We start from the raw sequence: 24,939 nt of genomic DNA, 5'->3' as shown, positions 1-24,939 counted from the left end.
TTAGAACAAAACTGTGGTTTAGGCCTGTGGGAGCACATTCCAGATGCATGACTAGGTCAGCATTCTGCTTTGTGGCTCCAAAGGCAGTCTTTCCTGGTATTTCAAATCTCGCACTTCACCCGGCAAAAACAGGGGCAACAAGAGGACACGGTTCTTCATACTAAACGGAGAATTACTGCCACTCCTCCAAATGGCTTTAGCAGGGAAGAAAAAGTACCTCTAATTCTTTAACTTCAGATGCTGAAGGCAGGGGAAAAAGTATATAGTGAGTCATCCCTCAATCCGGGGATCCTCAAAGTGTGGTGTGCCCACCCTTGGGGGTCCCTGTGGCCTTTCCGGGAATCCAGCGGGTCAAAACTATTTTCAGACTAATATTAAGATACGATTTGCCCTTTTCTTTGTGCTACCATCTCAAGGATGTGCACAACCAGCTGGCATCTTGGCAAATATTCACCCTTGCACATTTGCAGAAGACTGCCAGTTTTGCCTCAGAATGTTCTGGATGCAGTCATAAAAATCCATTTTACTAAAACTCAACCGTGGAGGGTATGTCTTTTTAACATGCTTGTGACAAAAGAGATGTCCTCATAACACTTCTGTGGCATACGATGGTTGTCTTAAGCAGAAGCACTTGTGACACCGAGCTGTGGGCTAAATCGACTTCTGGGTTTTGTGGGCCGCCATTTTTACTTGAAAGAAGGATGGACACAAACTATATTTATACTTGGGTACCGGATAGAAAACTTCTTGAACGTGAACAAAAAAAGTCTGCTGTTTCAAGGCAAACTGGCAATATCTCTTGATAATGAAACTCTGAGCTTTCAGGTTAAAGATTAGAATTTTGGAAAACATGGTCTCTGTCACTGTGAACTTGGCAATACCTAAAGACTGGTCTAAAGAGAGGGGTGGTGATATTAACAAATCTGACTTTTTGATGCTGTGTAACAAAATGTCTCAGCATCTGGAAGATCTGCCTAAACTGGTGAACCAGTATTTTCCAACTGACCAGCCCCTGATTTCACAGGCTGGTACGTGACTGGAAACCTGTACGTGTGCGGTGCTTCAACGCTTCCAGTGACACAGTACGGCAGAAGTCCACCACAGAGCTTTCCAGATTCTACGTGGCAGTTAACCTTTCAGATATTAGCAAGTGGTCAAGTTCTGCCGTGGTATCTCAGGAAACTACCCACAATTACCTGAAAAGAGTATTAAAATACTTGCTCCTTCCCAACTCTACCTGTATGAGGATAGATTTTTTTTCATATATTTTAACCAAAAACCATTCCACAATAGAGTGTAGAAGCCAATATAAAAATCCATCTGTCTTCTATTAAGATAGACATTAAAGAGATTTGCAAAAATGCAAAAACTCTTATCACTAGTTTTTTTAAATGCAGAAATTTTTCCTAAAAATACCCCGTTAATTTTAACACACTTATTTCAGACGCACACGTGTATTTGGCTACTACGTTAAACATACTACATGTTTAGGTACGTCAACGTCTTCACTAAACATCTGTTTGCCCACAGACATCCCTGAATGTTCCTGCTTCAAGGCTGCCTCTGGCCCCCTGCTGTCCACGCTATTCCACGCTGAGCTCCTCAGTCATGTGCAAGAGCGGGGTGTAATTCCAATTCACTGACACTGCACGGTTTGGTTTGATTCTTAACATAAGCACTTTTATAAACAACCAGTGAGTTCTCCTTTAATCTGAAAAACCAGTCACTGAACATGACAATATCAGAACAGAATATAAATAAAGTTATTGTACTGACATGTTTAACAAAAAGGGATCCTAGTTTTTCTGGATCTTCAAGGCACTTCTCCAACTCTCCTAAAAAAAAGCTGAAATGAGAAGAGAAATATTAGAGCCGTTTCCAATTTGGCCTTCTGATTTTAGTCAAAAATAGTCTGTTGTGACATGAGCAATTGGAAAGTGTCAAGTATACTTAAGAAATACAATGTTCACAGAAAACATTTTGTTAGGACAGGAACCAAGAGAGATACACAGGTGAAAAAGGCAAGGCAGAATGAGACCATCCCTGGACTGGTGACCTTTCCTTCTCTTGGACAATCAACATTTTTGTCTTATTTTTCTTAAGGACAAAAGCAATAATATATCACGGCTGAATACAGAGAAAAAAAAGTTTCAACACAATTGGTCATTTTTATTTCTGAAAACTTGAGCTTCATATATTTTATGGTAATTTTTAAGAGGCTCGAACTGGATAATAATTGATATAAAATACTGAATATGTTACCTGTTCCAGTTTTATAACATTTTCCCAAATATTATCCAAAGTAACCTCTAGGTTATGTGTATCAGCTCCCCTCGAGATGGAAATCAGGTATGACCACAGCCACACAAGGGCTGCGGACAGACACTCTGTACCTCTCCCAGGCTGCAGTCTCGAAGATGCACGCCCACCTTAGTTACCACTTACCTACACTGATATTTACTGTCTGGTGTTTTACTGACCCACAAACCAGCATAACCATTAATGCTATATTGAATTTTCTAGCACTTGGGGTTTTATTACAGCTCTGCACACACTGCGGCTGGCCCCATCTCCAGATGCAACTTCTCTGTCTGGTCACCTCAGGAGCACTGTGCTGTTTTCTCTTTCCCATCACAGCTTCACAGCCAGACTCGGAGGTGGCAGACGACATAGGAGCACCAAATATCCCTTTCTAAAATTATGTTCACTGTAGATTCTTGGGAAGTCTATAGTCAATAGAGGTATCACCTATGCTGTGTCTGAAGTTGGCCATTCATTTATCTACGAGTCCGACTGAATTAGACATTAAAGGGGATATGAAAATGATGACCCTGTACCTGGTTCAAGGGTTTTACAGTCTATCAGGACAGATAAATTTAGAAATAATAGAACACTACTATATACACACCCTGATAACCTCTCATATCTGCACAGTATTTTATGGTTTCAAAAGCACATTTACGTATGCTATCTGCAAGGAGGACAGAGCATGTCTGATTGGAGTGATGAAGCCTAATGGACAGCGATCATTTGCCCTGGGCTTTGAAGGGGACAGGAGCATGCTCCAGGCCAAGGGGACAGCAGTGCATATAAACACAGTAAAGCAGGCGGCCTGTCCGGATCGTAGCAACAGAGCAGGCCAGCTGCAATACTCCACAATAGTATCAGTGGCTGGCAGGAAGCAATCCACGGAGAATTACGGACTTTTTAAGTTCAGAGTAAGGTGACCTGAAGGGGCCAGTGTGCTGTAGCAGCAGCCGCCACGTGGATCTCCTCCTAGTCATTGGGTGTGACAAGGTGCTGGGGTCAAATGTGATTTTCATGTGCAGTCATGTCTACTTTTTCCATTAAAATTGTTAGAAAAAACAGTATCTTCAAAACTCTCTAATAGTGATTTGTGTATATTCAAGAGGTGGCTGCAATTCTAATTAGGAACATTTACTGAGGCTTACTTTACATAGATGGTGTTCTAAGTGCTTTGCATGTATTAACGTAGTCTCTCTTCATGAAAAATCCCATGAGGGGGGTGGGTGAGACTCTGACCCACATTGCATAGACGGAGAATGGAGGCACACAGAAGGGCAGCAGATGGCTCAAGGCCAGGACTGGGCTCTGCACCCAGGCAGTGAGGCTTGGTGCCGGTGCTTCCAGCCACCCCCACAGTGCTCCCTGGATGCACCAGCAAGCAGAAGAGACTCTTCCCCCCACCATGACATGCTACCACAGAACTCCCTGGCACACCAGTATTTCCTTTTTTTTTTTTTTTTAAAGATTTATTTATTTATTTTAGAGAGAGTACACCAGCAGGGGGAGGGGCAGATGGAAAGAGAATTACAAGCGGACCGCGCTGAGCGCAAAGCCTGATGCGCAGCTCAGTCTCAGGAGCTTGAGATCCTGGCCTGAGCTAAAATCAAGAGTCGGACGCTTGACTGCCTGAGCCACACGGGCACCCTGATCAGTACCTCCTCTGCACCAGCTCCTCTGGGAGGCCACCCAGGTAATAAAAAGAGAAGAACCACTGCACATCCTCTCCCACTGGCCTGACACGAAGCAGTTTAGCAAGTGATCATGCTGTGCACGCCATCACGCACGCACGCCAGTGTCTTACGTACTCTCTGTGCCAGTCATAAATCTGATGGATGTTGCCAAATACAATCTTGTCCTTCCCTTTCATGTCGTCAGGAACGCCGTCTTCTTTCATAAGAGCCATGTAGCCCTGTAATTGAATATTCAAAGATAAGTTTGCGCCACTGAACATATCTGGATCAAGTAATGATTTATGGACTAACAGTCATAAAAAACAAAACAGACATATGCACTGTCTCATAACCCAGTATTTCTCTAAAAACAAATACAAGCCCTGTATGAAAGGAGTCCTGCACTGGCCCTTGAAATGTACTGCCACGCACACTGCCAGGCTTTTCTCCCCTTGAACTGTGTGGCATCACAGATCCAAATCCTAAGGAACCGAAGACATTTAAATGTAAATGGTTTCATAAAACAAATCATCTTATCAGCTAGTAAACATTAAATATTTGGCCAGAAATATATTTTCTCTGTTCTTAGCGTAATATAAACAGAATTCCTTTTTTTTTGGATTATTTGCATAATTTGTTAAATAAGAATTTAACAACATTCTTTCCATACACTAATTTTTAATAACGGTTAAGTATGTTGCTAAAACGTCATTTACAACTTCTTATCTTGAGTGGGATCAACCTATACACTTATCTCTTAAGTAATTCAAGTTACTTAATTGCAGACCCATTGAGCATGCTAAATCCTTTGTTACACAATTAACTGTGAAAGCTGTTACTTTTAATGGAACGAACACCCTAAAAGTATTGTCTTAGATAAATTTATGAAGCCGAAAAGGTGGTAAAACTGTATACTATAAAAATAGCTTTCTGATGAGCTGAGTTTATAAATATGATTATGCCCTGAACTTTAATGCCAGGGATAAGTCTGGAAAGAGCCCGTGACGCAGTATGAAAGACCATGGTTTTGTTATGGCTACACCGTGTGTAGCAACTTCTGGGCCATGAAAATGGTGATGTATTTGTTCTGTGGAAAGTATAAGCAAATGGCCTGCTGTAGCCACAGACCAGCTCTGAACTCAGGTGGAACCGAAGCCACAGCTGGCCACACTGACTTCTTCAACCAATGACGTTCTCATTTCTGCAATGATATCCATGTTTGTAAATAATCACAGATAAGATTTCCATGTCATAAATACAATGGCTGGGTACGGCAATTTAAAAACTTAATTGTAAAAACAAGTGATTATGTCAAAGATGCACTATGTGAAAAAGAAGTATTTAAAAGTGAATACAGATGAAGACAATTGGCTAAATTTCATTTTTTGAAACTCGGTTTTCTTTTGGGGAGGGCAGCATGTCAAAATGTTTTTAAAGCTTTTGAGACGGTATCAGTGTTAAACTGGCAAATATAATTTGACAACTCCCTTGACAACTCTTGGGGCTGATACAGGTTATTAAATCTCTGAAAACATACCTCAACCACACAGCCGAGGTCCCGCACATAGTCACGCTCCGTCTCCACTAGTTCTTGCAAAACATAGCTGCAAAGAGAGAGAAAAACGAGTGTTTACAATCCAAACTCTTTTCATTTTCTGAATGAACTCTTCAGCACTTTGCTTTTGTCAGGTCAGACTCCCACTGGGACTGTACTGTTGTACTGTAATATATCAAACTTACGCAACTGGGTCTTCAATTCCTGAGTGTCCCAAGTCACTTACAGGTATCATGTATGTAACTCGTAAGAGCTGTGGGCTCAGATCACATATATGGACAATCAAGAGAGGCTTAGACATAACTCTGCTATAAAGGCATGACATTAAAGGAAACAAGTTTGTTTTGTTCTGTTTTTAAATGATTAAGTCATTTTAGTCTTCGCAGACCTACAAGAAAAAATTTTAACTCAGATGTTTAAGGTTTCGGGTCTGATCACTCATCCAGAAGTGTTTCTGAAGGCTCATAACTGTTTGCAAGGCCTCTCTGATAAGAGGAGACAATTAGTTGATCAGAACAGCAAGCCACCTCAGCTGGCCTGAAAAGGTCTTTTGGTCTGTTCATCCATTCATTCAACCAGCACCGGCTGGGCCTCTCCCATGAGACCGCCATCATTCTGGGATCCAGAGTGCTGGGCTAGAGCGCTCAGTAAAACCGAGTTTCTGCCCTCACACAAGAATTTCCTCTTCTCTGAAGGCAAGGTTAAAACCTTTTGTAATATTTCTCAGGAGTCTCTTTTTCACTGTAAGTGGCTTTACTGGAACTGAGAAACACTATCACTAAGGTTATGTTAAAAAAATATTCAAGTTTTCGGGACTGTGTCTGATTTTATGTTGCCTTCTTTTCTTCATAAGTCTATACAACAGAAAGCACAGGAGTTTCTCACTAGAAGTGACAGAAGGTATTCTCCTGTCACTCTTATTTATAAATAAAGTATAACATACAAATAACAAAAACTGCAGCTATGAGGGGGGGCGCCTGGCCAGCTCAGTCAGTAGAGTAGGCACCTCTTGATCTCAGGGTCGTGAGTGTGAGCCCCACATTAGGCGTAGAGCTTACTCAAAAAAAATTAACAAAATAAACAATTTCCAAACTCTTAAAAAAGAAAAGCCTGCAGCTATGGCTTCTTGCACCCTTCTGAGGCTCTGAGAGATTCTCAAACACTTATACAACTACTCCAGGAGTGGCCCCAGAGCTCCTCGTTGCACTGATCCAGAGACGGATCCCTGTCACATCTGTGAAGGTGACAGAGACAGGAGGAAAGCTGACCAACGCTGACATAGAAACATCTCTTACTGCCGTCTCTTTAGAGAGCTGGATTTCCTTTCTTCCATCTCATCAATGGGCGAGGAGGAGGACAGGAGGGAGTTGTCTGAAGGGTTGAAGGAGGGGCTGCTACTGTCTCCCTGGTCAACAAGGAGTGAGCTGGGACGATCCTCCAGTGCCTGAAAGAAAACCAGACCACCAGTCACGTTTCCCGCCTACAGTCCAGGAGGCTGGAATTAGGATTAGAAAACCTCATAAGTCAGAAAAGACAGAAGGCCTGATTGTAAAATTAGAAGGTCTACGTACACAGTATTTCGTAACAAAAACCCCCACTATTAATACAAACATTGAGCAAGAGAAGCTGATAAACGAGGTACATTAGAACAAAAAGGACAGTGAATTTATACGCAGTAATAAATTCTATTCCTTGTCACCAGATAATTCGAAATAACCCAACTTGTTTCCATTACAGCACTGCCCACATTTCTGGGTGTATCAGGCATTCCACATACAGCCATTATTCCTGCCAAATGACAGCAGGACCATTTCGGAAGTGTGCGGAACCTCCTCCCTCTGGCCAGCCTACCCCGGGCACATCACCCGTGCCCCTTGCTGGTGGGCTACACAGCAATGTCGGCGATCTCTGTTTTGATTGAGACAGCGTGGGGATTGTTCTTGATTATCCTCAAAGACTAGACTCCCCCCTCAGCACACACAGATTGCCCAGCTGAATGGATCTCTCTCTCTGGATACTCGCGACGTCCTTCCTCTCTTCTGATGGAAGCAGCTGTCATGCTGCCTCGATGATGTATCCTAAACTCCCTTCCTCCACTGGAGTTTAGTTTCCACGAGTGACTGTGTTTAGTGTTGTAGAACCTGGAATGAAGCTTTGCAGTTGTTCAACACATCTGAGATGAATATCGACTTCTGTCCCTGGACTAAGGTGACAACGATTAGTGACTGCTTACTTTCTAGTTGGTACAGATTAATTGTGTTTCTTAACCTGAATTCCCAAAGCTCCAAGGGGTATGGGTTATAGTTCTTTCAAAATTTCCAAAGCACCCAGCTGGATATACAGCGATGATCAAGAAGTATTTATCTAGATGGGAACTGGGAAAACGTGATTAACTTATCTTCAAACAAAAAGCTCAATACAAATTGCAGGAACAATGAATATATCCCATCAAATCAAAACCTCTAATGCTTGTCCAGTTTTTTCTCCTTAAAAGTAATGGACTAATGCTGACCTTGTCACTACGCACAACTTTGAGGACATGAAGTCTGCGCACGTTAATTTTGTTCACCAAACCCACGGAGCTGTGGAAACACACCAACTGCTGCACTCATTGGTGAAAAATAGATGAGAAAACAGCACTCTTCTTTTGAAATAATTAGCTATTGGCCTTTCCTGGAAGCAAGCACTTTGTAGGAAGCTTGCGCGGCCTGCTTTGTGCTTGTCCATCATGGAGCTCTTCGATGGGAGACTGGGGTCCAAAGGAGGAGGGGAAGACGCTCTGCACTGTCTCCTGTCTAGATTTGCAGGGAAACAGCTGATGCTCATTAGATTCAGTCCTGTTCATTTCAATGGTGATAAAAAAAGAAAGAAAATAAAGAAGACGTCTCCAGATGTGCCTTCACACAGAGCAGTGAGCAAGGAGGTCAAGCAGTGGACTTCACTGGTGCCGGTGAAGTCCTGGTCTTCCGCTGGCGGGATGGCTGTCGGGACCACAAAGGGAAGAGACGGGAGGCGTGGCCCCAGCTGGGCAGCCGGAGGGGGTACAGGCAGTGTGAGTGTGGAAAGGCTTCCACCGGACAAGCCTCGCAGAACCGGAATTCCTGGGACTTCAGAGATTTGGGTGAATTACTTGTGAAGTCCTCTGGGTTTGGTGGCATTCTGTGGGCAGGTTCTTGTCAATGTTCTCTGTTCCCTGGTTGAGGACAGGTCTGCACAGATAATCCATCTCTTCCAAGGTTAGTTTTGGTAAATTATATTTTCTTAGGAAACTGCCTGCTTTATTCAGGGTCTCCAATTTACTTTCAAAGACCTCAACAAAAAGTGTTACGATTATTTTATTTCCTTAGTTTGCCCCTCCCATATAATGCCTTGTTTTCTGAATTTGTGCTTCCCGTTCTATTTTCTTGTGAAGGTTACCTGATGTTTATTACTTCATCAAAGAACAAATTTTTGGTTTTATTTGTTATTCTGTTTTTCTGTTTTCCAACTCATTATTTCTATTGTTTTTCTAGTATCTTGAGGTAGATGTTTATTCATTTTTTATTCTTTCTCATGTCTCCCTTTATATTTAGATCAACGAAGAACAGAAAACCCCAAAGTCAATGCAAGTAGTCACTATGGCTGTGGGCTGCCGGTGCTCGGGAGAGATGCACTATGTTTCCCACACGCTTGGACCTGGGATGTGGAGGTAAGGGAGAGGAGTGAACCCCAGGAAATAGTTTCCAGGCTGGTTTTATTTTTCAGATTGACTCTGCAGGTTTCAGGGGTAGGAGGTTCAGTTCCCCGAATATCATACCGTCTAACAGTTGAACAACTTCTTCCCAAGCCAGTAAGTTAGTATGTAGCTTTTGAAGGACAACCAACTCAGTGTTCGAATTCTATGACGAAGGCACTGTAGCCTGGGAGGTCACCCACAAGAAGACAAATGTGGATGACCAGGGACCTACAGCACGTGGTAAACGTGCAGGAGGAACTTGGGGTCACATGCGCAGGACAGGTGAAAGGATATTAAAATGATTCAGAGTTTTCACTGACAAAAAGCAGTTCTCCACTGACATCGGAGGATTAGTGACAGGAAGTCAACACAGACCCATGTTTCCCTCGAGCCAGAAAAAGAGGGCAGAATCTAGATTACATTCCACGGACAGTGAGGATGGGAAGAGTCCATCATGAAGAGCATAAACACGGTCGTCCAACGGGGAAGGCAAGCACTAGTGGCTGCCCACATGGATGGAACCTTGTTAGCAAACAGTCCTTATGCTGAGTTTACAGCTGAAAGACACAGGCTCGGAAAGCCCGAGTGTAAGCAGCAGCGTTTGAACACGAGTGTATCTGACTCCAAAACCTATGCCCTTTCCACGATGCCAAGAGCTTTATACCTGTTAACTGAAGGAGAAACCTGAGTGAGTAGAAAGAACTGAGTTTCCACTGGTAAAGTTTAATGCCGTGGAACTGAAAGGAAGGAATGAAGCAGAAAGAGCTGAAAGAAACCATGTCCTAGCACGCCTCTCTGTTTCAAGTCCATGTGAATCAATGACAAACGAATCTCAGCCCACTTCGAATGGAATGCAGTTCCAACACTGGCAGAACGATGACGAGCAGGCTGACAAAGTGCACCTCGTAACTTCCCTTGGGAAAACTATTTCAATTATTAGACAGAATGATTTTAATGATCATATAATGGAGGAGTATAAATGACTGTTTTTATAATGTTTAGGGGTGTTTGAAAGCTCACAGGGTAGAATTTAAGTACCCTTTGTTTAGACCATCAATCAAGTTGTCTCAAAGAGACAGCCAGGATGTGGTTTAGCTCAGTTCAAACTGAAATGATCCCAAACTCTCGACCAGTGGGGTCAAGTTCTTAGGTTTTCTACCAAGTACTAGCAACTTTCCTGTCTAACTTCCTAGCCCATCATGTCACTTTCAGAACATGACTACCTGGAAAGAAATCCAGTTATGGAAGAGTGAAACAGTCTGAATTTTTCATGACACAATTCCCATTTGACTGAATCAACCACAGTTTCATAGGAAATGTGGTCAATTCCAGTCTGTCTCGTGTGCCCAGGGTCAGTGGTCCTCACAGACAGACTGTCAGTTTCTCTTCCTGTCTCTGATGATTAGAATGATCAGATAGTTAAAAAAAAAAAAAGATCAGGTGATTGATTGGAACTTGTCTACGGGTAGAAGAAATGGGAATGATATCATATTACCCAGTTAATACCTAGTGGAAGGAAGATAAATTTCCAACTTTAAAAAGTATACTCTTTGATCTAGCAATTCCAGTGCTAGAAATTTACCCTACAGATCTAACTGCACACACATAACCAACACGGAGTTTACAACAGTGCAAAACTAAAAACAACTTTGTACACACACACACACACACACACACACACACACACATCATTAGGAATTTGTTTAAATAAATTATATAGTATAATCAGGTCTCTACTCCTTATTAGCTGGTTAAGTTTTTAAACTCTGTGGCTTTAAAATGAAATGGCAAAAACATGTACTTACCTCACTGGGCTCCTAATAAGTTAATACAGGCATAGAATAGTGCCTGGTTTAGAGCAGTCCCTCAGCAGATTATCACTACACCCACGCAATGGAATATTGTACAGCTGTTACGAGGAATGAGGCAAACCTTATGTACTGATGTGAGAAGCTCCTCAAGATTTATTAAGTCTTAGAATCTTAAAAACGGAATGAATCCATTTTGAAAAACAGAGCATGGACAGGCACCCTACCCCTCCCTCCCCATATATGTTTGCACCTACAAAGCAAATGTCTGGAGGGAAACATACCAAACCGATCACAGTGGTGAACTCTGGAAGATGGACTGGTGGGAGAGGCTGAGGGCTTTTACTTTTGGAGGGTGACTTTTAAAAGATGCTCAGTAACTTTATGGGAGTTGTAGGGTATACAAACGTAAAGGCTATTACTATTAACTGTTTTCCCACCTCACAGGAAAACTGAAGAAACACAGATATTAATTGATTTGAATCAGTTAGAAGCAATACACACCTATCTAACTTTAAATCAATATTTTGATTTTGGGGCTTTTATTAAATGAATCCACGTTGACCAACTGGAAATACAGAGGTCACTAAGAAAAGAAAGCCCTCACATAACAGTGCAAGCTCTTCTCTCCTACACATTATAAATTCAAATGAAATATCTCAGAGACAGTGAAAGGAGCTACCAAGCTCCTTGGTGCATGCCATTGACCGTGGGCACACCTGCGGACGTGAGTGGAACTGACCACACCTGCTAAGCAGTGCTAGCGCTGCAGTCAAGGTAGGGGCAAGAACGGATTAATCCTGGCTCCTGGAAGGTGCCTCTAATCCCCCAGGATGTCCTGCCTGACAGGCATGTCTATTTACCTAGGGGCCCTGGGCCAAGACAGACAGTGCACGACAACAGTGCAACTCTTGGGGGCTTTGGGCCACGTGGTATCTTGATTTCTGGAGGGGCAGGAGACAAAGGGGAGCCAGGCCAGCAGTCAATCTTGTGTATGTGACTGAGCTCAAATAAAAACTCTGAACACCAAGTCCCTGGCTGGCCAGACTCTACATGTGACGCACAATGAAGTCACACATCGTTGTCAGGAGAAGTCAGTGCTCTGCAAGACTCCACACGGAGAGGACTACTGGAAGCCTGACCCCGGCACCCTCCTGCACCCTGCCCCACGCACCTCTTCCCTGGCTGATTTTAATCTGTCCTTTCACAGTAGAAACCACGACTAGGGGTATCACAGCTTTTCTGAGTTCTGTGAGTCCTTCAAGCGAATTCTTGCACCTGAGGGTGATGTTGGGTACCCCCAGATGGGCAGCTGGTCAGAAGTGAGGGTGGTCTTGGGGACTCCGCCTGCGTAAGCTGCCACAGGCACATTCTGCAGATCAGAGCAGGACATGAACAGGGGCACACCCATCCACAAGCAGCCTTTACGGCAGCTTCCAAACCGCAGACTTTCTCTGGGAAGCCTTACCATCTTGCTTTTCACAAGTTCTTCAATCGCACTCACGAGCTCGGCTGCACTCGGAGTTTCGGAGCTGGTGGGGCGAACTAATAACCGAGAAGAGGCCTACAGAAGAAGTGAAGAGAAAGAGAAGGGGGAGGGGAAAGCCTCATGTTAGTCACTGGACAGACAGTACATTCTCCTGCAAGCTCAATCTCTTTTTCAAAGTAATTCCAGACAAAAAGACCACAAGTTTGTCTTTGTTTGCATTTATTTAAAGTCATCCTTTTAAATTTACAATATTCTGACATGAAATACTAAATAAAACCTGTCTGGGATACATGTGGAAAGCAGACAAAGTCTGTTTTTAATCCTCAGTCATGTAACATCATAATGTTTTCAAAGAGGTGACTGGGTGCGGGAGGCTGCGAACTGTAACTTTTGCAACTGCCAGCTAGGCGAGTGGCGAAGGAGGACAAAATACAGAATCTGATCAACGCAAGAATGAAAGGCTGAGGGTCTAATGAGTGAATCCTTAAATCATCAGGAAACCAAAAACAGGATACTAAAAATGGCTCTCCTGTGTTTATGGGGCTAAAAGAAAGAAACAAGAAAGAAAAGGAAAGGAACCGGGGGTGCACTGACCAGACAGGGAAGAGGGGGGACAAGCTCACCATTTTCTGTGCCATCCATTTCCCCAATGACTAGTGCAGAGGACAGAAGATCTGCGGCCTCACAAGCTATGAGATGCCGTTTACGGCTAGAGTCAGGGTGTACAGGGGTTGACAGGTAAGGAATTGGAGGGAGGGGCTGCTGAATTCAAGTTTCAGTAATTAGCAAACACGGTGTGTTTGCAGATTACTTGTGCCATCAATTAACTGGAAACTAGAAGAGGGGCATAATATGAACCTTGCTTCATATTAAGGACAGCCGAGATGCATGCGACACACGGCTCGCTGTCCTAATGATGCATTTCTCACAGGAGACAGATACGGAGTTATACGTTCACAACGAGGCTTTTACATGTGTGGATCCAGATATGTGATTTGCAAAACAAATGTTGGTTTGGTCTAATGAAATCTGGAGTATGGGGTGAAGAAAACGAAGAAACAAATTCAAATGGAGAGGTAAGGAAACTGAGCCAAAACAGACACAGAACACAAATCAACGTAATGCTGCAGTGAAAGTTTACAAAAAGAGAAAACAGAACAAAACAAAATATTAGTCACAAGGTAATATACTCTCGGGGAATATCACTACAGACTTTTGTAAATGAAGACCTGCTACTGCTAATACCCAATAAATGGTTTCAGCACACTCAAGTACAGAGCGCGGTCCACTCCTCAAACGGAGAAAAATACTCTTCCTGGGGGAATAAGTCAACCAGGCCCTGCACCTCACTTCGGCCAACCATCCAGATTTACCAAATTTCAGTTTCCTGCTTTCAAGGAAGCTACAGCTGGAATGCCACAAAACAGTTTAGGAATTGTCTGAGAAATGACATGTTCCCATTTCCTGGCAAGTCTGGTCTGTGCAGGGGGTGAGGCCCTCTGCCACCACACATCAGCTCCCACAACATCTGGCCTGCACCTCACATGCCCCCAAACTCCAGTCTCCAGCCCAAGCCACGTCCTTCAGCCGAGACCCGCAGTGGCCTGACTGTGCTCAGTGCTACAATGGGGGAGGAGGTGGGTTCTCAGGAGGTGGGAGGTGGCCGCCCATGTTAAGACTAACGCGTGGTTTGTCTTGGCCTCACAGCCGCCCAGCACTGGGCCAGGGCAGAGTCCAGGTCATAAAACACAGGTAATCCAGCAAATGACCGTGTTAACACTGAGCAGGGAGTCAGGGAAGGAAAAAGAGGAAGAATGGGCAAAAATGATGAAAACATCTGTTTTATTCAGAAAGCTTAGTTACTGCCAAAAAATAAAAAAATAAATAAAAAACCCCACACCCTCCAGTAATGATTTCACAGCACGGTTTTCAACACCTGCCAGTTTTGGGGAGCACACTGGGCCAGAATGCAAGAGGGTATGCAAGCTGGTCACCAGGTTTCTTGTGGATAGTTTAGGGCTCTACAACTGGGATGCACAAAATAGTTTTAGATCAGGTAAAAACTAAACAAAAACCCAAGCCTGGTTTGAAGCCTCCACATCCACCCAAAGAGGAGATTTATGGTTTTGAACTGATCCCTACACCTTGACACCTATCCCCGCACCCCAGTTGATCCTAAATGCTAACGTCAGGCATGCTGGACAGAGGGACTGGACAGCAGTACAACCCCATCTGAAAACAACGCCCGTGTGCAAAAACAGCTCGCAGGGAAAGCAAGATGGCCTAATGTTCGCACAGGGATGCAATCACCAAGACTGCGTGTGATACCTCGGACTCCTCTCTCAGGGACCCGGGGTGGTACAGTAAACAGAAAACAAGGTTACTTTAAAACTAACAGCTACTGAAGCATTATTAAAAAATGCGTTGAACATATTTATACAAGTGTACGATTATGAGGAACTACACATGTTGGCCTACTGCCTGGTCTAAATTGACTTTGTTATTTATACTTTTGGGGTGAAAACGGGCAGCACATTTTCCAGGTGCCTGTTCACAGCCCCGGAGCTGCAGGCCGCTGCAGTGAGGCTGGGGTGCACTGGCGGGGGCCTCTCACCTTGTCGTCCTGTGAATCCGGCTGGAGCAGGCTGTGCTGCTGGATGGCCATGGGTGGGGGGAGAGGCACGGCATCGGCCCCCTCCTCCCCTTCTTCTTCTCCGCAGCTCTGCATGCCCGACGATGAGGACTTCGAGAGCGTGCCACTGCTCAGGCCCTCATTCCGGCCTCTCTGAAATCAAACCAACGTTTGCTCATTATATTCTAGGCCCGACTGTCAAGGTCAGATCACAGAAAGGAGCCCTAAGGGGTTACTAGGAAAATATAGCTGGGACAGGATGGAGAGGACAGAAATCAGGAGCAAGCTCTTTCCACCCCCAATGGTAACTGCTCATTCCCTTCCTGCAACCCGGCTACCTTGCCGGCCGACTTGGATGACGGAAGGGCCGCTGCGCGTGTCTTCTGAAGGGGCCTCTGCCAACATTACCTGTTAGGCTTTGAACACCTCTTGTCTTCAATCCCCAGCCCCCCACCCTGGATCAGTTCAAAACTCTGACTCTCAGGTCAATTCAGTTGGTCTGGTCTACTTTCATTTTTGGTACCTTGCTAGAATAAAATTCAATGAAATTATAATGGCATAAAGGATAATATAACTTTAAATGCACTGGGAGAATCCGAATTTAGTCTCACCTCAATTTTACTCTGCTTTCCCTTTTAGAAAAATTGTCAGTTTTATTTCTACTAAGAGGACACAGATGTAGAAAACAGACGGATGAGGACATAATAAACCACATTCGCTAGTGAAAACCCAGGGCAAAACATGCCCAGGAAAAAAGCAGCAGAAAACCCATGTCTGCAAAATAAATTATACAAATCTTACCCACTCTGTCTGCCTTCTTCCTTTTGAGGGAGCTGGGGGGGGGGGGCTGGTCTCAGTTAAAAACTCTGAGGGCCCCTCACTGACACTGCCAGCCTGACAGAACCAGCCTGCGATCATGAAGGGGTTCTGCTCCTTTCAGTGTCATTTAGAGCTCCCCACCCCAAACAAAAGGAAACTTCAAAAAATTCCTGGCTGACCGTTATCTTTGCTAACATGGAAATAATCCAGTGTTTGTTGGTTAGTGTACTAAATTCACTGGGTGTTTTCTACTGAGGACAGACATAAGTAGGACCGTGGGGGCAGGACACACACACTCCTCCAGTCTGCCCATGTCTGAAGTCGTGCTTTGCCTGCACCGTGCTGCCCCCGTTGGTTTAGGGACTGCTTAACCAGGCTCAGGGACTGCCCAGACCTGCAGCACTGGACGGCGCCTCCTGGCTTGTCAGTGGCGTGCGAACAGAAGGGCTAAGGCAGCAGAGTGCCGGCTTCCTTCTGGAGCAGGCCTGGGGGTGCCCATACCTTGGTGGGGAAGGTGAGGGGATAGGCTCACTGTCCTCTGAGCTCTTTCTCACAAGCCACCGTGAGTCCTGACCGTGTTAACTCGGAGCTGCTGTGGGTACCGCTTGTCCCCACCAAATCCAACTGTCTGCTAACAAGGGATTTAAGGAGCAGACAGTCCCAGGGACCTACGGAAACGGAACCACAGTAGTGTATTTGCGAGACACAACTATTCCTACGATGGCAGGGGAAATGCCCACGGGCCCCGGTGGGTGGCCCTGCCCGGTAATCGGGCTCCTGCCGCGTGGGGCTCTGACCTCTTCCACGGTCTCATCCTGCGGGGTGGCCGCGCTGTCGTCCGAGTCCTTCTGCGAGCCGGCGTCGGCGCTCTTGCGGACCTCCCTGCTCTTCTTGTGCTTGTGCGCCAGCTTCTTCACGTGCCCGTCGGCCTTGCCGCTGCTCAGCCGCCGCACCGGGCTCGTCAGCCACTTGCGCAGCGTGTTTCCCGGCCGCTTGGGGCCTGGGGAGCTCTGGGCCCCCATCATGTGGGGCTGGAGGGAAGCCACGGAGGCCGGCGGGCTGGCATCGTTGCTGGAGACGGACAGAGAGTCTGCAGGACAAGAGAGACAGCGCAGGTTTGACCGAACGGCCTACAAGGAACTCCTCCCAATGTCCTGGTGGTGCCACGTGGCCGACACGCTGCCCGAGCAGAGCCCGCTGTGTGTGGCGTGCAGACGGGCGCCTCGCTGTGCCTGCCCACTTACCTGCAGGGTGGGCACGTCGGAGGGGAAGGTCCGATCTCTCACGCACACCCCCTTCAAACCTGTACCAAACCTGAGCTGTTCCCGGCGACACTCTTCTCAAGATTACCCTTCCCTCCAAAACCCCGGGTCACCAACGCGGAAAACTAGTGTCATTATCACACAGACTGAAAATGTCATCAACACTTACAATATCCCAGGGGTCAGAACACAGAATTTTAAAATTATTTTCATCCTTTTTCTTGATAAACAAAAGCTATGAAAGAAGATTTAAAAGGAAATTAAGAACTAATCCTGACAGACGAATGTATTAGTCTGACTCACTACTGGTGAACACAAGTACAACTCTGTAAGTCAATGTGCGCACACGTGTGTGTGTGTGTGTGTGTGTGTGTGTGTATACACACAAATCAGTACGAATTTGACCTGGTCAGACTCTGGGACAAATGACACCCATCTGGGAAGCTGTGTCAAGAGTAAAATCAGCGGCTGTGAAAGGGGTAAAGCCTGGCTGGTGTGGGGGAGATCCAGCCCGTGGCCGGACTCTGGAACTAGGCTGGCGTGGGGTGTCTTTGCTCTCAGCCTTGAAGTGACCTCACGTCGAAGTAAATACCAGCAGCAATTAATGAAAACAACAACACATTTTTAAAAGAAATGTGAGGGAAGGCCTTCCTCAAATAACCAAAATGCTTTACAGAAAATATATCCAAATGATTCTTCTCACTGGATCCCAAAAATATAGTCAACCCTGAAGTGATGATTTTTCAGGAGAAAAAAAGAGATACAAAAAAGCTTAGGAAACAGCGGTGCTCAGCAAATCCATGCAGTTACGAGGCATTACTTTACAAACGGAAACCCGGTGACCTTGGACACTGCTTGGCCCTCTCCTGAGCACCTGACTCGAGGGTGTCACCACAGTGGAATGGAATAAAATGCTTTACACTTTAAGAAATGGAATGAGGAAGATCATTCGCTTGTTATTTTCTTAAATCTTTTGAAGCCTCGAAAATATATTAAAATTAATCTTGGAGAAGATCCTATTACGCACACACCTGTGTTGGCTCTATTTACCTCTGTGGCACCGGAGACCGTCCTGTGCTGCAGCTACAAAGCAGAAGCACCAATCCCTCCCAATCCTGTGATTATACGCAAGAGAGTCCAGGGCCGTTTCCCACTCGTGCTCCAGACGCCGGGACGAGACCACGGAGCCCTGTCTAACTGCCGCCCCATTCCGGCCCTGGGCTAAGCCTTGAACGGGTAGAGGGTATAATCTTCCATAAACAGATGACACATTTCAAGCAGGCTCACTCATTCTTAAAAATCTAGATTTTCTCAAAGCCAGACTTTGGTTTCAAAACCAATCAATACAGACACAGTATTTTGTTGAAGAGTAAAAACCTTTTCGTCTGTGTGTATATACATACATCAACGTGTGTATATATAGTCATTCACTTCTTTCTTTCTTTTTAACTTTATTTTAAAATGAGTCACTACCTCGCTTCCACGTCATTCCCCTTTTCCTCACGTACTGTCTGGAGAGGAAGGAGAGCATGGAACCGTTGTATTGTCAACCAAGGTGACAACGTGCACACTAAGTTCTTCCTAGAAACCTCAGGTGCTGATTTCGGATAAAGGGCAGGGCGAACAGGGAAACAGTGCCTCGGGAACTCTTGCAGAGGGACAAGAAAGACAAAAAGAAGAGGAAGGTTTGGATAATCTACATGACAAATGATAATTTATTTAATTGAAGTGGGTTTTTTTTTGTTTTTTTTTTAAGCTCCAACTGTTAGCAAGAATCTATGCTAGCCACAGCAGGTGACATTTTTCATAGTCATTTACTGTGCTGGGAGTCGGAGCCAAGCCCTGTACCTGCCACTGAACAGAGAGGAATAAAACCTTCCCTCACCGATGGGATCCACCATGTATGACACATGTTGTAAGTGAGTACAAATCCTGTTGGAGGTTGAGAAGAAGGGGAATCGAGTGGAAGGATCATGGAGGGCTTCGTGAAGGAGGCAGCACCTAAGCTGGCCTTCGAATGAGCCAGCTTGAATAATCCATGTAACGTCAGCTCTAAGGAGGCAGGGGCCTCATCTGCTCTGTTACTTGAGGTACTCCCCGGGCCTGCCATGGTGCCTGGCATACAGTAGGCACCTATTATGTACCGGATGGAAACATCAGAAATCCCCAGCCTCAGGAAGCAGGGCAAGCTGAATCAGCGCCCATATCTGAAGGACAATCACATCTCCAATGTACGTGCGCCCAGCTGGAGGACGGCACCAGACGCAGGACTGTGGAGGGGGCACACAGCTGGGGTCCGGATACATCCTGGGTTGGTCAACCTCCGACGAGCTGTCACCGACACAGTCCACTGTGCCTTGTGTGAGCCGAGGGGGCAGGAAAGAGACTGAGGCCCACTTACTGTAATACAACCCAATCAGTGCCAGGTCTTCGTGCGTCTAAGCACAATACTCACACGTTACGTGTAATGGGGAACACCACCTGAGCCCACGCACGAACCTCACATGTGTTCCTGGGCCCTGAAGGGAGAATGTGAGGGAATGTGGCACGGGAGCATTGCAGCACATCACATGAATCCTAAGTGAGAAGGGGACGCCCACTGGAATTCTGACAGGCTCTGCCCACCAAAGCCGCAGGGCCACCGGGAAGCGGACCAGCTCTGGGACGGGCAGGGGCAGTGGTGGGCGGGATCGTGGGGCAGTCCCCGGAAGCATAAGGACCTCTCCTCCGCTCAGCGCACCCAGCGGGCCTCAGGGAGGCATCAATAACGCTTTGTGGGACCCAGCTGGCTTTACAAAGATCACTCCCAGGGCATTCTAGCCTTGCTTGGAGAGGAGCTGGTGGTTGTAAAAATGGCTCAGAAAGAACAACGGGAGACGTCATTTTCTAGCTTCCTCTGTGGGCCCAGCTGCACTGGGTTTGGTTCTTTGCACTTTGGGAAGTAGGTTCAAAAGAAGGGTTCCTCCTCAGCTGGCAGGTCAGGCATGATAAACATGGCCGTGGCCTGGACGTCCCTCCCAGACCCAGGAAGGAGGCAGAGCTGCCCAAGGCCAGACCTCACCTATGATGAACTGACATATACAGTGTTGCTGAATTTTAAATTTTACCTCGGAAAACAATGTCATTTCAGAAATCTGTAAAGATAGAGGGAAACTTTCTTCATCTGTCTCTAGGATTAGCAGATACTTTGTCTAGTGCAGGTTTGACACGTCAGTCAGATTTCTGGTGATTAGCAATAAAAAAACCCCAAACCAAAAGCAAAACAGATGAATTCCTTCTCTTTCCACTTTGTCTTTAATAGTAATGTTCAATTCTTCATCTGTTGGACACTCCTCAAGAAAAACAACAAATTGTTGTTTTTTTCTTAAAATACACAAACTTCTTTCCCAAACCAATGGATTCTAACAGCCCATTTTATGCCCTTCGCTGGACTGTGACGTAATACATAAATCAGAGATTTAAATATTAAAAATTATTTAAACTTAATATACTCATTAATAGAATGAAATAAAGGGCCTATTTTTTTAGTTAAGTGAAGAAGAGACTTTAACCACTAGACCAACTGCTCTGCTGCAAATCTGAAATTAAACGTGTCCTGACGATACCTAGTGGAGCTAAGGTCTCTAATGCTACTGGGCACGAGGTAAGCGTAAGTCACAAAACACAGAGCTTAGAAGGTCTCCTTGGGAAAACTTTAAATTACCGGTCTGCACACAGGTGCCTTTCCCAGAAGGGTTCCCGGTGGCTGTGATATGCGGAGTCGGAAATGTCCTGCCCAGATATAAACATGGCGTGGGCACGCCCCCTTCCTCTAAAACCTCACCTGTGTGCTCCGGATCGGACTGGGATGGTTCAGGCCAGTAACAAGAGTAATCCTCCGGTGGAGGGCCCTAGGGCCCCAGCTCTGTATAACCACTTCGTGCCGGTACTTTCCCATCTGGCTAATTGTCAAGACAGGAAGCCAACCGTGACCTTAGACTCCAGGCTTCACGTGGGCGGGCGCTGGGTCTGGCTTGTTGACAACTACATGCCCAGCTGCCAGCAGGACGTTTGGCACATCCTTGGAGCTTAATAAGTAAGTATATGCTGAATAAATGACAAATGGGTGAGTGAGCGAGTCGATGACCAGCTACGGGCTAGTTCCCAAGTAAGCACATTGTTGACCACAGTGAATGGTCATGTCCTGACTTGGTGGTGTATATCCTCATTAGTTGTAAGGGGAGCTCCAAGTAACATCTAATTTTAGCCAAGTTCATGAGTTTGTAAATCACTTACTTATAAGATGGTAATTCAGAGTGGACTGAGCTATTCTTGCAATGACCTGCCCTATGTGATGCTTTCTTGTAAGGTAGAGGCAGGCCCAGGAGCCTTTGGTGAGGGTGCTGTGCACGTGAACAGCAGCACTCATCACGCATGGTGGGGGGCAGGCGACAGAAAGAGGGTTCGGGACCGAACCGACCTGAGAAATATGATGGAAACTCATTTGTCACTCAGAGAAACTGTATTTGTTTCTGTCCCCACCTTCGCTTATTGTCTCTTGCCTTTCCCTCAACTCCTAACTTCTTGGAAGAGACAAAGACTCAACACTCAGTACCGCTACTTTCTCACCCCATCCCCAGCTTTCCTACCCCCAAGAATGGCTGCAGTCTGGTTTGGGGATGTGTGTTCCTCTTTTCAGCTTGGGGAAACCACCGATTCAAGGTCCAGATGGAGGACCAATTAGGCATGGCAGAAGGAATTCTGGACTCGTCAAAGGGTCGCAACCTGAGCCTGGTTCTCCCACTCAACAGCCAAGGCCCCAGGCTGACACTCTGGCGTCTGGATTTCCTCATCTCACAGGGCTGTCACAGGATCGCATGAAATAATGGGGTGAATGAGCTTTACCAACTGTAAAGTGCTATTTACAAAGGTAGGACGGTTGAGGCAACCTTCTCCAGGACTCCTCAGTAGTACACAACTTCGTGCTACACTGTATTTATGCAACTGTGAGCACCCAGAAAACGGGGACTCAGGGTAATCATCTTAGTAATCACAAGCCTCGCACGGTGACCAGGACATCCTCAAAATCATTTTGAGATGAAGGATGAATGAAGGAACCCAGATGGATTACTTCATTTTCTTCCCATTTGTTTAAAAACTTGTCCCATATGAAGAAGAAAAAGCAGCATAAGGAGATGCTATCAGCCCATCACAGTCTTTTAAAAAGGCACTCGAGTGTATACATGAGAAGGCCATTTGTGGCCTGCCTGAAGTCTAAGAGAGGAAATCAATTCAGGTTTATCTCTTCTTATTTTGAGGGGGGGAACCCAGCCCACATAGATGGCTTCTTGGCTAAAGTCAGAGTTCACACAGAGTCCACGCTAGGTTTCTTCTTAAAAAAAAGGGAAGCAGCTCAAGAAAGGAGGGAAGGCAGGAGTGCTGACCCTCTGCCCCTTGCAGGAAGGAGTCTCACTCTGCGAGCACACAGAACTCCGAGACCGGGGGGAAGATAAATCGCCTTCTTGTCCCAGTCACTAAATCTGAGACATCTGTGATTAATAAAGCACTTTTTTTTAATGTAAGAAAAAGAGGAGAAAGGACCATATCCTGCTAGTTGCAGACTAAGAAGGCTCACATTTCATCTCAGCCCTCTCCCCGTTCCGCAGGAAGTCTCAGGGTGTTTACCAGCGCTGGAGAGCACGCAAGCGCAGGGCTGAGCGCGCCCGGGTACACAACGAACTCCAGCCTCTGGAGTGGTAGACGTTTCACCGAGGGCCCTCAACTCCCCTGCAGCACTCCTGCTCCTTTCTACCTTTCCTGTCCCCACAGCACACGGCTCCAGGAGGGCAGAGAGGTCTCTGCTTTGTTCAGGCTGTCTCTGCAGGGTGTGAAGCCTGCTTTACCTTCAAGGGAGCCCTTCACAGATGAAGAGTCACTCAAAAGCAACGGGGCCGGGTTCTAGTCCCGTCCCGTCAGGTCCTGGGCTGGGCACTGTACAAGTCCTTCAGTTTTCTGATTGTGGAGTGACAGTGAGTCTCATCAGGCTGCTGGGAGGACAGGAACAATCACGGTCTTTGTAAAATTACAGTCTGACAAACAGGAGGCAATACTCCTATGTGTGCACAGAAACAGAAATCGCAGAGGCAGGCAAGCAGAGGGAAGGGAGGCCTCCCTGGGCCAGGCACAGGAAGAAGGGACCGCTAGGACAGTGAAGGCCTGATCTCTCCGGGTGCCGCAGCACCTCACCACACGCTGCCCATCTGCAGAGACGAGCACCCCTCACTCCACATAATGTCACCCAAACGCGCACACGGGACCAGTGCTGACAGCCGCGCCACATCTGATGAGGCATGACCGCCACACAGATGCGTATGCTCAACCCTGGGAGACTTTCCAATAAACCGCTAGCTCACATTTCAAATTCTCCTGCACAGAGTGTCCCAGAACAACTGTAGCTCGTTTTGAAGGAAGATATTCCCATCTTTCTGTCCATCGTACATGCTCAAAACTCCCTGTCAAATGAACAATGCAGTGGTGTCTTGATACATCCTCTAACCAGGATAAGCCTAACTCCGAGCTCAGCACGCTTCCAGGGCAAACCGCTAATTTATAATTCCAGTTAGTCAGGACATGAAACAATGTTTATTTAGTAGTTATTGCTAGAGAAAGATTATGTGCTAAAGAAAGATAATGCCAGGACACTTTGGGGCAGCTGCTTCTCATGTCCGAAAATAATTCCATTAGACTCTTTCAGGACAGACTGGGCAGGGTTTAAGCAGGCGCACCTGGACTTCAGCAGTTTCTCAAACCTCTTGTCAAGAATTCAACGCAGCAAATCACATTTTAACTTAGAAAAATTTCCTACCATACCAGGAAGGTCGCAATGTACAGAAAATCAGATCTAAAATTTACTTTATGGAGCAAAGAAGAAGTTTCTTGCTTATGGCTGCTGACCGGGTTGGTTCAAAGATTCCAGAGCAAAATTTTCTCAGTAAATGACTGTCATCTCTATACTTTTCAAAATGGCTTTTAATTCCCTGCTTTTGGAATCAAGGTAACACTTTTTGGAATGGGGGGGGGGAGACCACAATGCACAAGAAATCCTCTTGAAGATCACATAAAAAGTAAGCTAATCAGTAAATTATTCTCCCAGATGGGTTTCTAGGGATCCAATCTTCTCTTTGTGTCACACAGCGATTACAATGACCTCCACAGGCTAAGCGTGTTAATTCAAGATGATGATGAGGGAGACGAAGCTGGGGTGTTACTTGGGGGAACTTTACGTAATGAAGAGGAAACTGACCTGCCCAAGGATATGGTGATACTTTTGGCAGTTCTGAACACTGCAGCAAGTATTTTTATATTTCCAAACTTAAGTCTGCACTCTATTTGGGAGTAAGTATCTGAAAACTTTTCTTGGTTGACTTCTTTTTCGTTCCAGTTACCTCACTCTTATCTGTGCTCCACTCATCTCGTATGTGAATTGGCATTAGTAACGATGCATTAGGGGTTGAGACAGACTGGACGCGTACCCTCCGTCAGCTATCTGCTTCCCCACACGCATCTGTGTTCTGGTGTCCCGCATTTCCAGGGCTTCGCTCTGGCCTGAAACTGTCACACAGATTCACGTTAACACAGGAAATAATCTTTTTAAAAAGTGAGAAGCTGTACAGAGGTACTGAGTTTGCGGAATGGCAATGAGT

The 24,939-nt window shown here is 45.7% G+C and overlaps 1 protein-coding gene across 4 annotated transcripts in view; it reads right to left on the bottom strand.

The window, feature by feature from the left end:
- TRIO (trio Rho guanine nucleotide exchange factor) overlaps positions 1-24,939 on the bottom strand; it is a 347,980-nt gene that overhangs the window by 24,635 nt on the left and 298,406 nt on the right. For all 4 annotated transcript variants that reach the window (XM_026506706.4, XM_044386996.3, XM_044386995.3 and 1 more), the window contains exons 35-41: positions 16,793-17,085; positions 15,159-15,329; positions 12,524-12,619; positions 6,828-6,976; positions 5,515-5,581; positions 4,113-4,216; positions 1,777-1,846 (exon numbers count right to left, since the gene is read on the bottom strand). In XM_026506706.4, the coding sequence (XP_026362491.2) occupies positions 1,777-1,846; positions 4,113-4,216; positions 5,515-5,581; positions 6,828-6,976; positions 12,524-12,619; positions 15,159-15,329; positions 16,793-17,085 (950 nt within the window). The remainder of the gene's footprint in view (positions 1-1,776; positions 1,847-4,112; positions 4,217-5,514; positions 5,582-6,827; positions 6,977-12,523; positions 12,620-15,158; positions 15,330-16,792; positions 17,086-24,939) is intronic.

This window comes from Ursus arctos, unplaced genomic scaffold (assembly GCF_023065955.2).
Source record: "Ursus arctos isolate Adak ecotype North America unplaced genomic scaffold, UrsArc2.0 scaffold_15, whole genome shotgun sequence".
Taxonomy (NCBI): domain Eukaryota; kingdom Metazoa; phylum Chordata; class Mammalia; order Carnivora; family Ursidae; genus Ursus; species Ursus arctos.
This window is presented reverse-complemented; position numbering and strand designations above follow the sequence as displayed.